The 15152-nt window shown below is 41.9% G+C and overlaps 1 protein-coding gene across 25 annotated transcripts in view; it reads left to right on the forward strand.

Annotated features, from left to right (window-relative positions):
- FNBP1 (formin binding protein 1) overlaps positions 1-15152 on the forward strand; it is a 95281-nt gene that overhangs the window by 27536 nt on the left and 52593 nt on the right. For all 25 annotated transcript variants that reach the window (XM_071765903.1, XM_071765883.1, XM_071765880.1 and 22 more), the window contains exons 2-4: positions 2760-2875; positions 8011-8067; positions 10505-10652. In XM_071765903.1, coding sequence (XP_071622004.1) covers positions 2760-2875; positions 8011-8067; positions 10505-10652 — 321 coding nt within the window. The remainder of the gene's footprint in view (positions 1-2759; positions 2876-8010; positions 8068-10504; positions 10653-15152) is intronic.

The following is a 15152-nucleotide window of genomic DNA, read 5'->3' on the forward strand; positions in this document are numbered from 1 at the left end:
TATAAAAATATATTAATAATTATAAAGTGAGCATCTTCTGCTGGCCCATCACACAGCTGCCCCGTGGTGACTTCATCTTTGCCCACCCTGGAGTTTGCTTTTGCCAAACTTGACATCATGAGGCCACTGAAACAATCCCAACAAATCCATCCTCTGGGACAGCAGATCAGAGGGAGGCAGCTCCCTGGAGCTGTTTCCAGGTTGTTCATGCTCTGATCCAAGTGGGGCTCAGAGAATGGAGTCATGGCAGAGGGCTGGAGAAGCCAGCACCAAGGCTGCTTTTCCAAGGTGACCCTGCTTTACCTTTCTGTGCAGGCAGCATCTTGAGTTCTCTCAAAAGGATCTCCTGGAAATCCATTCTGGTTGGAAAACATGACTTTTCCTCTTTGGATGGCATGGCAGGAGGATGCTAAGTTGGTTTCTTGCTACTAGTACAGGGTAGCTAATAAGGGTGCTTTAATTTCCTTACCAGGGATTAGGGAGTGGATTTCCCTTGCTGAGATTTCTGCAAGTTGGGAGTGTGTGTGAACTTGTGAGGAATGGGCTGCCTCCTGGGGTATTTATTTGAAATTCATGTGTTTATGTTAAATAATGTAAATTGTGGCAGAGGAGGGTGTGGGATGGCTATAAAACCTCTTTATCAGAAACCTTAAAAAGGTCATGTTTGCTCTGCTTGCCTGACACCAGTGTTAATCTGAGAGATGGAGGGGTTGTGTGTCTGAACCCCACGTTCCTTCCCCACCTGAGCCCTCTGTGCTGTTACCTTTGGGGTCTTTGTATCCTCCTTGGCTGGAAAATTGTCTGAAATAAGGATTTGACTGTGTGCAAATTTGCATTTGCTTCCAGCAAGTCTTCCCTTTCTGCAGCACAGATACATTCTTTTGAGTAAAAGATGTTAGACTGGTTTAAGGATGATTTGTATGGCTGGAAGTCAGTCTTGTAGTCTGTGTAGTTCAAATATATATATTTATCTTTTTCATCCCAGCTGCTCTAAACCACTTTTTCTTAGTTCCCGGAGCACAAGGCGTAGAAGTTCTCTATTTTTGTAACTTTATCCTATTGCCCTTTTGCTGTTCTCCCCCCTGTGCCTCCTTAATTGACTAATGCTGACATGATTTAAACTGAAACCTACTCTGGTTTGGCAGAATTGGTTTAAAATAGGACCTTATGCTAAAGCAGAGCAAATATGCAGCCATGCAGGCCCTGTGTGTCCTCTTCCATGCATATTACTTGGTGTTTAAACTTGATTTTTTGCTCAGGTTTTGCAAATGTCCTCCTCTGAGATGGTTTTCTTTTTCTCCTATTAAAAATACAGTTAAAATGAGCTTATTAGCAATTAGCAGCTTCTGTGGATGTGTCTGTTTTGTTCAGTGCTGGGGGGAATCTCTCCTGATGCTGATTTTGCTTTGAGAGCCACAGAGGCTGCAGAGCAGAAAGTGGGATTTGCTTAAAAGCAACATATTCATAGTGAAGCCTTTGTAGTAGTTTTCTATTATTTTTCTGCTCTGTGCATCTGAGGAAGTGGGCTTGTATTGCTTTGATAAAATGAGATGATAGCTCTGCAAGCTGCAAGTCACAAGATCAGATCTTTGGCAGAAAGCAAGAAGCATCACTTGTGTCAGAAGCTTTATTTGTGGCACTGAAGCATCTGACCCAAATCTAGGGCTGGGTAGGATTTTTCTTTGAAAATGTTGTAAATCTGCCCTTTGTACTGCAGAAGTACAAAATTATTATCTATTTTCCATGTGAACCATAATGGGACTTGATGGCAAATAAGTTGGGCTGATAATAAAGACCTTGTTTACTCTTTGTAAACTGAGGATAAGTAGTCAGTGCAGCTCAGTTTAAAAATATTTTTCAAGCCTTGCAGAAATATTAAGTTCTGAAATGCTGTGTGGAATGGATGATTGTGGCATTTAAGGGCTGTTGAAGTAAGCAAATAAAAAAAAAATAAGGCAATCTTAGGTTAAATCTGCATATAGTAATAAGCTGGCTTGTCTAATTAATTTGGATTTCGAGTTGCTTAATTTCTTTTGGCATTTGCAAATCCCAAACTGACTTGTGGAATGTTCCTGATTGAAGGAGATTTTATGGAAAACATGTGTGGCTGTTTTTGAGGGCACCACAAGTTGAAGAACAAAGTAGCATCTGTATAGAAATGGAGGTGGACACAAAAACTTGGTGTCAGGGTAGTTAATGTCATTTTTTGTGGCATCATATGGCAGCCTGTGGTCTGGTTTAGAACAAAACAGTCCATAGGGGAAGTTCTGGTCTGTAAAAAGATTGTTAGCTGTTCTAAATGGGATTTTCCATTCATAACACTGACAGCTGGAGTATAAATCTGTTTTTTGACTGAAAGTAATTAAATAAAAAAAAGTAATTAAGGAGTAGACCTTGTATTTATGGAACTTCTCTTAATTCTTCCCAATAAAGTAAATGCTGGCAAGAGTATCTATTTCTAATCTTTTGCCTAATTGTTTTTATTTGAGGAGGTTGTATTTAGTAGAATTGCCAGGATTTCTTCAATAAAATTTATTCAGAAATGAGGAATGATGAATGTTACTGAATTGGGCTCATCTTAAAAGACATTTCCATCAAAAACCTGTGTCACTACCAAAATACCTAACTGTGGTCATGGCAAATATTCCTAACACTTACTTTGTGGTGATATGCACTTCAGAAATTATTTTTAGTTATCTCTGCGTTCAATGAGATGAAACTATTTTAAATTTATTTATTTATTTCTTTCTTTATTACAGGACCAGTTTGACAACTTAGAAAAACACACGCAGTGGGGTATTGATGTACTGGAAAAATACATCAAGTTTGTAAAAGAAAGAACAGAGATTGAACTCAGCTATGCAAAACAACTTAGGTAAGTCAGAAATGCAAAATTCTGAACCTGCTCAGAGCCTGTCATCAGCTGGGAGTTTACTGGTTCAAGTGTTTGTTTGCTTTATAATAATGGCTTATAGGGAATATCTTTAATTTAGAGAAGGGAAAGCTCAAGTTGATTTAAGATACTGCTTTATTACCTCTGCTAAAAATCATATGCTTTGCAAAAAGAGAGGTTATTTAGGTGACTGAGGAGCAGACTTAGTCACGATTTACCCAGGATGAATGGCTCAGACTTTTGAGGACAGCTTTGGAATGTTTTCCCTGGAATTAGGGCTGCTGTGCATAAATGCTGCAAGGATTTCAGAAATCAGCAGAGCAATGATCATTTGTTTTCAGGCTAAGTGTAGGGTTTCTTTTCATGAGGCTTTTTTCTCAATGCCTGCTGGAGGAACAGCAGGTCAGAAAGTCAGTCTCAGCCTTTGGAAATTTCATCTCTGTAGTTGGCCTGAGATTTGCATTCTGAGATTTCTGTGATCATAGAATCACAGAATGGGCTGGGTTGGAAGGGACCTCAGAGCTCATCAAGTCCAACCCTTGCTCCACTCCCCCCGTGGTTCCCAGCCCATGGCACTGAGTGCCACATCCAGGCTCTTTTGAAATATCTCCAGGGATGGAGAATCCACCCCTTCCCTGGGCAGCCCATTCCAATGGCTGAGCACCCTCTCCAGAAAGAAATTCTTTCTAATGTCCAACCTAAACCTCCCCTGGCACAACTTGAGACCTCTTGTGCCCTCTTGTCTTGCTGAGAGTTGCCTGGGAAAAGAGCCCAACCCCCCCCTGGCTCCAACCTCCTTTCAGGGAGTTGGAGAGAGTGATGAGGTCTCCCCTGAGCCTCCTCTTCTCCAGCCTCAACACCCCCAGCTCCCTCAGCCTCTCCTCATAGGATCTGTGCTGGATCCCTTCCCCAGCCCAGTTGCCTCCTTTGGACCTGCTCCAGCACCTCAATCTCCTTCCTGAGCTGAGGGGCCCAGAACTGGACACAGGACTCAAGCTGTGGCCTCCCCAGGGCTGAGCACAGGGGCAGAATCCCTTCCCTGGACCTGCTGGCCACGCTGTTCCTGAGCCAGCCCAGGATGCCATTGGCCTTCTTGGCCACCTGGGCACACTGCTGGCTCCTCTTCAGCTTCCTGGCAATCCAGACTCCCAGGTGACCTTGCCACTCTCCTTGTGGTGTGTTTCCTGAACAGAATGGAGATGCTGTGAATTTATCTCAGGGAGTTATTATTTCCAATAATTCAGCTGTGGATATTCTTTATGTCTGAGTCAACCATCAGGCTGCAGGGAAAAGGGGGGAGGGGAGTGACCCAGCAGATGGATCCTTGAGGTCAGATCCAGTGCAAATGGGAAAGGGACAAGGGAAGGGGTGCTAAGACCCCTTACACAATGAAATAGAAAAAAATGACATGGTCTGAGGTTAGAAGGGACATTCCTGCAAAGTCACCATGCAATATTGGTGACACAACTTAGTGTCCGGGGTGTGAAGCAGGAGCTGGTTTGGGAAGGGAGTAGAGGACTAATAATTCCTATCCCCTCCAGTAATTCCATGCCCTTTTTCAGTCCTATAATCCATGCTAGAACTCCATCCATCTTCTGTGTATTTATACAGAAAAATGGAGATTTGAGTTGTGATGGAGCTGTTTCTATCTGGAGCTCAGCATCTGTTTTATAGGAAAAAAATCACCCAGGATTTTTTGATCCTTGTGTTAAAATGGGAAAGCACAATGAGGTGTTACTTATGGGGAGCTGGGGGTTCAGAAAGCCCTGTCTTGATGCTGGTGTGGTTTTCTCAGGGGAATGCCACAAGGATTCCCCTAGGTTTCTGCTAGAGACAAGCAGGAAATAGGAAATGACTTGTGAAGGAAGAAATTGCTCATCTGCTATGGAGATGAGAATAGATGGAATTATAGAGGCCCAGTGAGTTGGAAGAGAGGATGAGTGGACTGGGGAAACCCCAGCAGAGTATCTGTGTGAGCAGGATTCTCTTGGGAAGAGTCACACACTGGGCTCCATTTTTTGGATGATAAATTTCAGGTGTGAAGAGGGTAATTATGAAAAAAAAAAACAAAAAAACCCACACCCAAACAAAATGCTTAAGCAAAATGGGAGTTTTTACCTGTGACTATCTAGAAACTCTGAAGTCTTGAGTTTAGTTTCTTAGTCATCCCTAGACTTCCAAAACAAATGATAACTTTGTTCCTTGTCTCTGGATTTTGATTCCTGCCCATCCATGGCTATGATTTGAGGACAAATTCATCCCTGAGGAGCTTTTATACACAGTGCTGTTTGGACTCATCTAAGAAGTATAAAAGGAAACCCCAAAACGTGGGCTTGCCAAGTGTTGAGATAAAACAGTACTGGATATTAAAAAAAATAAATCTTGCATCTGCTTTTAATAAGTGTCCTCAAACCTGGTGCAAACCTTTCCTGTGTCACATCCATCTGATACAGGAGGGCTGCAGCATATCACTGAATGTCATAACATTCAGACATAATACTAAGAGACAAGTTAAAAAAAGGTAGTCCTGTAAATTTAACTCAGTTTTATTTATAGTATAAGTAAAGCTGCTGAACTTCTGGTTTTTGTGCTTGGTCTGTGGGCTCCCCAGCAAGTATCTACATCTCAGCCTTGTCATCTAAGTTTAATTGGCTTCTATTTAAAAATATTTCTTTCCTTCCTCTGTACAATTTCAAAAGTAAACCTCCAGTGTTTTTGGTTTAGAAGTGTTAAACTTGGAGGATGCATCAGATTTATCTGCAGCAGAAACTCCCCAGTGTCACATGGTGCCTGTTTTTACAGTCAGTCCTTGTCTGAGAGTTCAGTTCAGATTTGCCTTGATTCTTTTCATTTTCATTGATTCATTTTCATTATTCTTTTCATTTTCATTGATTCATTGATTCATTTTCATTTCCATGATTCTTTTCTTAATTGCTTTACATTATTGAGTCCTTTAACTGGGCAAGGAAGAGGTGCTGAAACTGGGGTAGAGTGGTTGCTGGTTCCTGTGTTTTATTTTCAGCTTCCTTGGGCTGTTGCCATCCTGGCTGAAGTGGGGGTTTTGTGTTCCTTGTCCCCAGGTCACTATTTCCCCCCCAGCACACACCCCCTGAGCATCCAAAAGCAAATCAGCAGCCTTGCCTGGAGGGATGGAGATCTGGACTAGAGGAAGATGGATTGAGAAAGAAAAATGCTTCAGATATCAGGGACAGGATGGGAATCAGGAACCCCTTGGAGGGATGAAAGCAAAATGTCAAAAAGTGAAATTAAGGTGCAGAGAAACAAGCTGGAAAGGCAGGAAAACCCAAAGATGCAGTGTGAAAAGCAAATAGGATGGGGAATTGCAGACAGGTGCTGAGGCTGGCACAGAATCTTTCCAAAATTGCTATTTTACTGCTGAGCTTTGTTCTTACATGTTAATTCCCTGAAGGTGTCATTGCTTCAGGAGCTTGAACCTGGGATGTTCTGTTCTGGTTCTGACACTGAGATGCCTGAGACTTGAATGGAGTCTTTCTGCATTCAGTATCACTTCTGGATTTGGTATCACTTCTGGGATTTTTTTTTTTTTATCCTGTTTTATAATCCTAAATATGTTTTTGATTAAAAAAAAGAGGGGTTGCAATTGGAAAGAATGAAATATCTAGACTATGTCTTTTATTAAGTACGTAGAAAATAATGTTTAACCCAGATGCTAAGCCTTCTTACATGCTTTCAGATTCTTTTTGTCTGGATTTTTTTTTTCCCCTGGCTCTGTATAATTTCTAAACTCCTAAATGTTGACAAGAAGGTGGTAGCTCTGTATCTCAGAAATAATTGGGCAGTGTGGCCATGCAGGGCCATGAGCATTTTGAGTGTGTGTTTAAAATCCTTTCTGAGTATATTCTCTTTGTGTGTGTTTTTTCTTGTGGTTTTTCCTTTCTTTTTTGAAGGCAGAGGCTGGAAAGGAGATGGTAATTTGGATGCTTTCCAGTAGGGATACTTAAATTTTGGGAAACACATGTTTGTGCAATTCTGCCAGGGTTCTGGCTACCACTCTGGGCAGATGCTGTTTAGTTCCTTAAGGGGAAGAAAAGGAATAAAAAGTTTGAGATGAGGCCCTGCTTTATCCCACACAGCAGTAAAACCAACATGCAACAGGGAGTGGGTTACACCTCTGGAAAATCTGGATTTTTTTTCAGCTGTATGTGCTGAGTCCTCCAGAGTTTGGCACAACGAAACTTGGTAATTCCTTGGATAACAATTCCTTCAGTCACCACTTGTATGTTGTTCTTAAATCCCTGAAATATCCTGGAAAGGTAGAGCAAGGGTAAGAAGTGTAAAACAGACCCCAAGAAAAGTCTTTCAGTTGCTAAGTAAGATTTCTCAGCTCTCTGGTTTAAAATCTGTGTGGTGTTGGGGCTGTGCTAAAGAGCAATGTGCATCATAATGCTGACATCTCTTATTTAAGATATATACCAAAGAGCATATCAATATTTTAAAATTAAATAATGAGTTTGAAGCAGGGTAATGAGAGATGCAATCATCTGTGCTAATAGAGATAATCAAATTTCAAGTTTTTCCCAGTTGAGAATCAGGAAATGATTCAGCATCTAAGTGCATCTCCCCACAAGATTTTTCTCTTCCCTGGAAGCATCCTGCTCAAACCAGGTCCATTTGTCTTCTGCTGCAGTAAATCCCACTTTAAGGAGCCAGCTGCCCTTTGGATATGGAGCAGCACCTTCTGCTGGGGGCAGTTTGTAAAGCAAGTCTGTGCCTAAGGAGGATTTTTCCCATAAAAGCTCTCTCCTTGAGGTCAAGGGGAGGAGACATCATCAGGAGAACCAAGAGTTTTAGTCTATTGACTTCATGACCTGAATTTTTCAACTTCTTGAGCTCAGCATCTCCTATTTTATTGTTGTTCCAGGGCCCCAAGTGTGGTCTTTGAGGTGAGAAGGCAATCAGAGCCTAATTGCCATCCTACTTCTAAAAAGGTGTCAAATAAACACCTCTTTAGGTGTCAAAAAAAAGGTGTCAAATAAAAATGGAAGCCCCACCCTGTGTGTGGGCATGCAAAGATTAGCCAGTTGATTTAAAGGAATGTCATGTTTAATTTTATATGTGTTTCTTTGGAATTTTAGGAATCTTTCAAAGAAATACCAACCCAAAAAGAACTCCAAAGAGGAGGAAGAATACAGGTATGTTCATGATCCACTGCTGGGTGAGCATCTGTTGATGGAGGGAGGAGGGATGGTTGGGATACCCTCTAGAGTTTGGCTTGTGAACCAAAGATTTTAAATAAAGGAGGACAGAAACTGGACTTGCAGAAACAATCTGATTTTGTAGGTACTAAGGAGGAGTGGATTTTGAAAGTTTAGATTGTTTAGAAAGTTTAGAAAGTTTAGATTTTGATCTATAGCTACTCAGTTCTCCTTATATGTTATGGTTTCTGGGTGCCTGGTTTGAGAGGTTATGTTTTGATTTTTCACATGTATCCTTTAAAAACATGAAGCCAGATTGTACAGTGGGAGTGACCAAACTCTTAACCACTTCCAGCAGGAACAGGAAAAAAATTGCTAATTTTAGGATGAAACTTGAGCAGTCTGGATAAGGATGAAATGACTCAGATGGAGTGACAGCACAGATTAATAACTTCAGACAGGGGTAATGTTTTAACACCACAGAGGAACCAGTGGCTCTGGAAGAGGAAGAGGAAGGTTGTAGTTTGTTCTCCCAGTACTGTGGGATGGATCAGCACAGGATTTGGTGTTGGGATGTCTCCTGGTGATCCCTGTATCCCTCCTTCCCTGGAGGACACTGGGCTTGGGTCCAGGTGCTGATAGATGTCATTAAACCCATCATTCACACCATCCCTGCCCTGGAGATTAAAGAGAGTTTTAAAAGAGAACTTTATAGAGCAGGAGCTTTCCAAGAGACAGGGTATAAACCAGAGCAAGAACTTTTTAGAGCACTTTGAGTGAGGTTTCTCAGTGTTCTGGAAAGCATCAGCTTTGAGTGAAGGCTTTGGAGAGTCCAACCCTCCAGCCTTGTATTGCAGGAGGCTGCTCTGCCCCTGGAGAGCCCAGCAGCAAACTCAAACCCTTGACCTTGAAATTGGGAACATTTCAAGGGATTTTGGATGTGGATCCAACTGTGTGATTGTATGAATTGGGATTTTTGGGTCAGCCCCCCTCGTGCTGTATTATGGAGCTCCTCTAGTGACTCATGTTAACAGAGATAACAGCCTTTTTATTTTCTTTCTTTTATTTATTTGTAGTTAGTGTTGTTTGGGAATCAGTTTTGATATTAGATAGAATTCTATTGTTTCTTGAGATATTGTTGTTTGTAGATGAGGAAGTTTATGGTACAAGCACATCAGCCTTTTTGGTCTGTTCCTGGGCTTGGGAATAAATCTGCTTTGGGTAGCTGTACCATAAATGGGTATTTTGAGTGTACAACAAATCTTTTCTGAAACATCTTTCATTGCTGGAAAAGGATATTGGAATTAAAGGATTCATGTGAGGTGGCACAGAAGATCCTGTGTGTCCTTTGCCCTTTTCAGTGCAGGGTTCACCTCAGCAGCTTCCTCCTGTCTCTAAATGATGTCTGAGGATTTGGCAGGAGACCTTTGGGTGCCTCAGCCCCTGCTTTGAGGCAGCTTCTCTAAAAAAAATACCTGTTCCCAAGCTTCATGTCAGTCTGTAGTTCTGTGGCTTAGATTTTTTTTATATTTTGCAACTGGGATTTCTTTCAGGGCACCACAGACTGCATGTGGCTGCTTGTATTGGGTTATATTTTAATTTTTTTTTTTTTTTTTTTCTTAGATGCCTTGTTCATCCCTATTTGTGCCACTCCCCTGTATTTTCTCTACATCACTGCCTCCTTGCTTTGCTTTTTCCCCTTTAGGTGATGCTAGCAGTGCAAACCACTACTATTTATTTACTAGTGAGTTGTTGTGTGTCCAAGTGCAGAGCTTCAAAGCTGCTGTTTCCCAGCTGACCAGCACAGCCAGCTGGAATATTTAAATGTAGCTCTGTTGGCTCTGTGCTGAATGTGGTAGTGACCTAATCTGCTGTTTTGAAACCATGTGCACAGATGTTCAGTTCTTCAATAAATGTTGTGTAGGAAATTTTTTTTTCTACACAACAAAATAAACCTTGCGGTGGAAGGCACTAAAAAATCCAGGTTGGTGATGGACACCAAGTTATTAAACTCACTCCCTTTTTGAACATCTTACAAAGTATTTGTAAATATTTAAATCTGATTTAAATCTGTTTTACACTATGAAATATTTTCTACATTAAACAAGTTGTTCAGACAGGATGTGGCCAGGTAGGGGACACTGATGGCTCTGGGCATGGAGTTGTAACTGGAAATGTTTGGGTAGATACTGGAGTCCCAGGGTTGTGCTGATAAAAAAACTGGCACTCTGAAATGTCAAACTGTCTAAATCCAGATGAATTTAGCAGACAACTGGCAGTGGGGGGGAGAGGATTCCTTTTGAAAATTCCTTCTAATGGATCCGTGTTAATCCCTGTTCAATAATCTCACGTTGCAAGTCCAGAACCTCCCTTTGCAGGGTGTCTCTCTGAAAAGCAAGGGATTAAAAGCAAAATGTATTTTTGTCCTCTGCAGGTACACATCAACCAGAGCCTTCGTAGCCACTTTAAATGAAATGAATGACTATGCTGGGCAGCATGAGGTCATTTCAGAGAACATGACCTCTCTTATCACTGGAGAGCTATCACGCTATGTGCAGGAGCTGAAACAAGAGAGGAAATCGGTAATTGATCATTTTTTATTATTCCCAATGAATTAATTCATTGCTGTTGAAGAGAGTTTGTGGTAGGGGAGTTCCATGTTCAGCAAGATTTATTTGCAGTTAATAAACAGGAGCTTTGCTAATGAAGCAAGCATTAAAAAACAAAGTGGGTTTCATGCCCTGAGCCATTTGGAGCAAATGTGACTCAATCAGACAGGGTTGTCCTCTGGAGAATCCCTGCTGGATAAGGGCAGAAACCCATCTGTGCTTAAGGTTCTGTTAGGGAAAAGCTTGGTTAGGGAAGAGTCCAGCAGTAAAGCCTGGAAAAAAAAAAAAAAAAAAAAAAAAAAAAAAAGAGGAAAATGTTTTACTGAGACCAATTGAAATCCCAACAGAAATTGTGCATTTAATAGTCATGGGGAATGAGGATCATGATCTTTAAACATGGGGTGTGATGCATGCCTGCATTACTCTGTTTTCATGCTCATTTAGCTTTACTGATTAAAGTGGAATTACACCAGCAGATGATTGGGATGGTATAATAATAAATCACTTTTTTTTTTTTTTTTTTCCTTTGACAAACATGAGCCTGTAAGCACTGCAGAACCTGGTGGTATATAAAGCCTTACAGAGGTTTGATGGTGGATAAAATTCATTTGGCATGCAATTTTTCTGTATGTTCCATTTGTTTTGTGCAAGGTGTGCTTGATGGCTGCCTGTGTCATGGTTTTTCATATAATGATGAAATAAAGGATGAAGCAGCTAATCAAAACCAGGCAGGACAGTCTGGAGGTTGGATGACTGGGCTGCTTTGCAAATTCCCAGTGGCTTGGTTCTGCTCAAAAGACAGAAAACTCCTCTTTCCTCTGGCCTGGGTTGGAGCTTGGGGGAATTCTGGGTTCCCTCTATTTTTACAGCTCATGTGCTGGGTTCTGTGATGCCTTTTGGCCATCAGAAAGCAGCATGAAAAAATCAGGCAAAGACTTCAATTGTGAAACTTCAAGATCTTTAGCAACAAAGGCTACATCAGTCTGTTCAACTTGATCATGTTACACATTCCTCTTCCATAGGACAACCCTGGATGATGTTATCCCTTACCAAGGAGTTGTTTTGCTCTCCCAGTCACTGAAGTCAAACTCTGCTTTTCACACCCAGAGTTGTGTGCAGGATGGGAAAGCTCCTTTTGCTGTTTCAGTTCTTCCCAGCTGTCTCATGAAGTGAAACTCTTTATAATACAGTTCCTCACTTAACTTCTTCTTGGATTCTCTTGATCTTAGTGTTTTTATGCTCATGTGAGTAATTCTCATCTCCAGAGGAGCTTGTTTACTGCTCCAAAGCTGAGATTTCACTTCTACACAACATGTGAAACTCATCTCCTTTCCATCTTCCTTTTGAGATTGTTGAGGGGACATTTAGGGGACTGAATTCCCCTTCAAAGACCCCGTCACCAAGAGACACCCCAGCTTGGGGATCACCTCTCAGAATGGCTCAGAGAAGGAATTTTCTTCTGCCAGCCCAACTTCACCAAAACCTCACTTCAGGGTAGCTGTGGCAAGTGGAAGGTTTGAGCTGGGGGTCCTGCAGTTTTACAAAATTGGTTCTTAATTTTTCTTGTCTGTGATAAAAGGAAAGGAGAGGTGATCGCACATCAAGTGGTGTGTTTGGACTTCAAACTCATGAGCTCAACCAGGTAATAAAGTTGAGAGAAGAGTTGTTCTACTCCCACCCCTTGTGACTGTTCCTGGTTGTGGTAAGAACTGGTCTCCTAAGCACACCAGTTCATCTCCAGGTGAGAGAGAGATCATCAGGATTTTGATTGCTTAGGTGAGAGAATAATGATGCTTTTTTCTATCAAAAAAAAATAATAAATCTAGACACTGGATTTTTTTTGCTACCCTCATTTTAGGTGACACCTTAGAGGATGCTGTGCACACGTGTAGCCAGTCTGGCCAAGCAATGAGGAATACTTTTTTTTCTTAAAGCTTCACAAAAGTTGGTTTAGGTCTTGTCTCAGCTATAACTGAGGAAAGCCCTTGGTCCTGTAGCTGTGTGGATAGGAGCAGAAGAATTAATTTCTGGGACAATTCTGATTTCTGTGGTCAAAAAACCAAGGTGTGACTCAGTCTCTGGCAGCAACTGCTCTGTGTACCTTTGCTAAAAATCTATTTAGGAGTCATGAACCATCCCTCTTATTACTGCTGCTGCTTTCACCTCTGCCTCCACCTCCCCTTGGGGTTAAGCTGGCTCCATCCAACCCAACATGAAAGTCAAGAGCAAGCCAAGAGCTTTGCTGCAGCCTGAGCTGGTGCAGCACTGGGGATTCTGTGGTTGGGAGAGAATTTACCTGATGTCAATACATCCCATTTTCTGTAGGGGAATGAATGAATCCTTATGGGTACCCCAAGGGCAGAAAGGGGCTGGGATCTTTATGGCAGAGCTTGTGCACCCTCCCTGGGTGCATTCATCTGAGAGGTGGACACCTCAGAGGACTTTCTGTTTCTTGCAGGCTCTCAGGTGTTGATGAAAAGGAAATAATTAGGAGGAATTCTGCTCTGTTCAGTCCTTCTGAATAGTGCCTTGTTCTGCAGGATGGTTTTCAGGAGGATTCCTCAGGGCAGAGAGCATGGGGCAGGGTGGCAGGATACGTAACACAATGGATTTTTCCATCTTTTGTGATTTTGGAGGTGCCTCAAGGTCTCTCTGTCTTTGGAGCACAGCTGTGATTTGTGCTGCAGAGGTACAAAGGGACATTGCTGCCTTCCCAAAATGACAAAGCCAGCAGGCAAAGTAGGTGGCAGGGAAAAAAAAAGAGGCAGTGAAAGGGAGTGATTTGCAAAAATTGGGTTGAAGGGATTCCTGTTGAGCTTTCCTCACTTTACCCCATAAGTGGAGTTAGAAGTATTTAGATTTAATCTAAGTATAAGGGTATAAAACTTATAGCCTTATATATACCTTTTATATATATATATAAATATATATTAAACAGCAATAAATGGTTATGTTGCCAGGTAGAAGATTTGCAGGAGTTATTTGGGAACAGAAAGAAAACTCATTTATGGGATATTTTGTTGTGCTCAATAAATACACTGCACAGTGCTCCAGCTCTACTTCTTCATCCTTTCTTTCCTCCAAGATATTTCAGCTTCATTTCTTTGAGTTAAATGCAGCATTAGAGTGCTGAGTAGTGGCTGTAGGAGAGGAAAGGTCATGGTAAGTTCTGGGTGTTCTTATTGAGTGTTTGTTTGTTTCCCACATTATGGCACAAATTTAATGAAACTGTGTTAAATATTTGTGTGTCTCATCCAATCCTGCTGTGAAGGACTGTTCTGGGATGGAAAAAGCTTATTGTAAAAGTTCCCAAAATGTTTTTGTGTGGGAATCTAATAATAATATATCCTGCTGAAAGTAGAACTTGACATTTAGCAGGGTTAAAGTTGAGACCACTGGGCTTTATGTCCTGCCCTCCCCAGTTTTGAATGTACATTGAACATGAAATAATAGTTGAAGTAAATAAATAGACTTCTACTGACAAAGTGGAGGATTCTCACTGGGAAACAAAACCTGGTTGCAGATAAATGTAGTTAAATTTTCTGTGAATTTGTCTCGATACCTGTCAGAGAGATGAGATGAGTGATGTCCTCTGTCTACACTAAAATTTGCTGCTTGGGGCTTGACTGAAATGCTTGAGGGATTCAGCACTGGCCAGGAATGGGTTTTTTCCCTTTCTGTTCAACCCAGACAGCTGCAGAAATTGGCTTAAAATGAGAGTGAAAGAGCAGCAGTAAAGCCATACAGACCTTCACTGGGTGTGAGTGCTGCTTATCCAAGGGGTCCATGATTTATATGGGAGTGTTTAGCTGGCATTCTAGTAACATTTAATATTTTATATATCTGATATAGGTCTTAATACTCCCTTGTGGGCATATGCATACATGAAGCAGCTAAAAGGTTGTTAGGTATTTGAAGAAATAATGTGGTTTTTTGCCTGATGAAGAATTAACTTGCACATCTTCTGGGTTTCTTATCTGTAGGGGGCCATCACAGAGCACAGAAATAAAATCATAGAATCATAGAATTGGCTGGGTTGGAAGGGACCTCAGAGCTCATCAAGTCCAACCCTTGCTCCACTCCCCCCGTGGTTCCCAGCCCATGGCACTGAGTGCCACATCCAGGCTCTTTGGAAATATCTCCAGGGATGGAGAATCCACCCCTTCCCTGGGCAGCCCATTCCAGTGTCTGATCACCCTCTCCCTAAAGAAATTCTTTCTAATGTCCAACCTAACCCTCCCCTGGCACAACTTGAGACCTCTTGTGCCCTCTTGTCTTGCTGAGAGTTGCCTGGGAAAAGAGCCCAACCCCCCCCTGGCTCCAACCTCCTTTCAGGGAGTTGGAGAGAGTGATGAGGTCTCCCCTGAGCCTCCTCTTCTCCAGCCTCAACACCCCCAGCTCCCTCAGCCCTTCCTCACAGGACTTGTGCTGGATCCCTTCCCAGCCTCCTTGCTCTTCTCTGGACCTGCTCCA

Source organism: Heliangelus exortis, chromosome 22 (assembly GCF_036169615.1).
Source record: "Heliangelus exortis chromosome 22, bHelExo1.hap1, whole genome shotgun sequence".
Classification (NCBI taxonomy): domain Eukaryota; kingdom Metazoa; phylum Chordata; class Aves; order Apodiformes; family Trochilidae; genus Heliangelus; species Heliangelus exortis.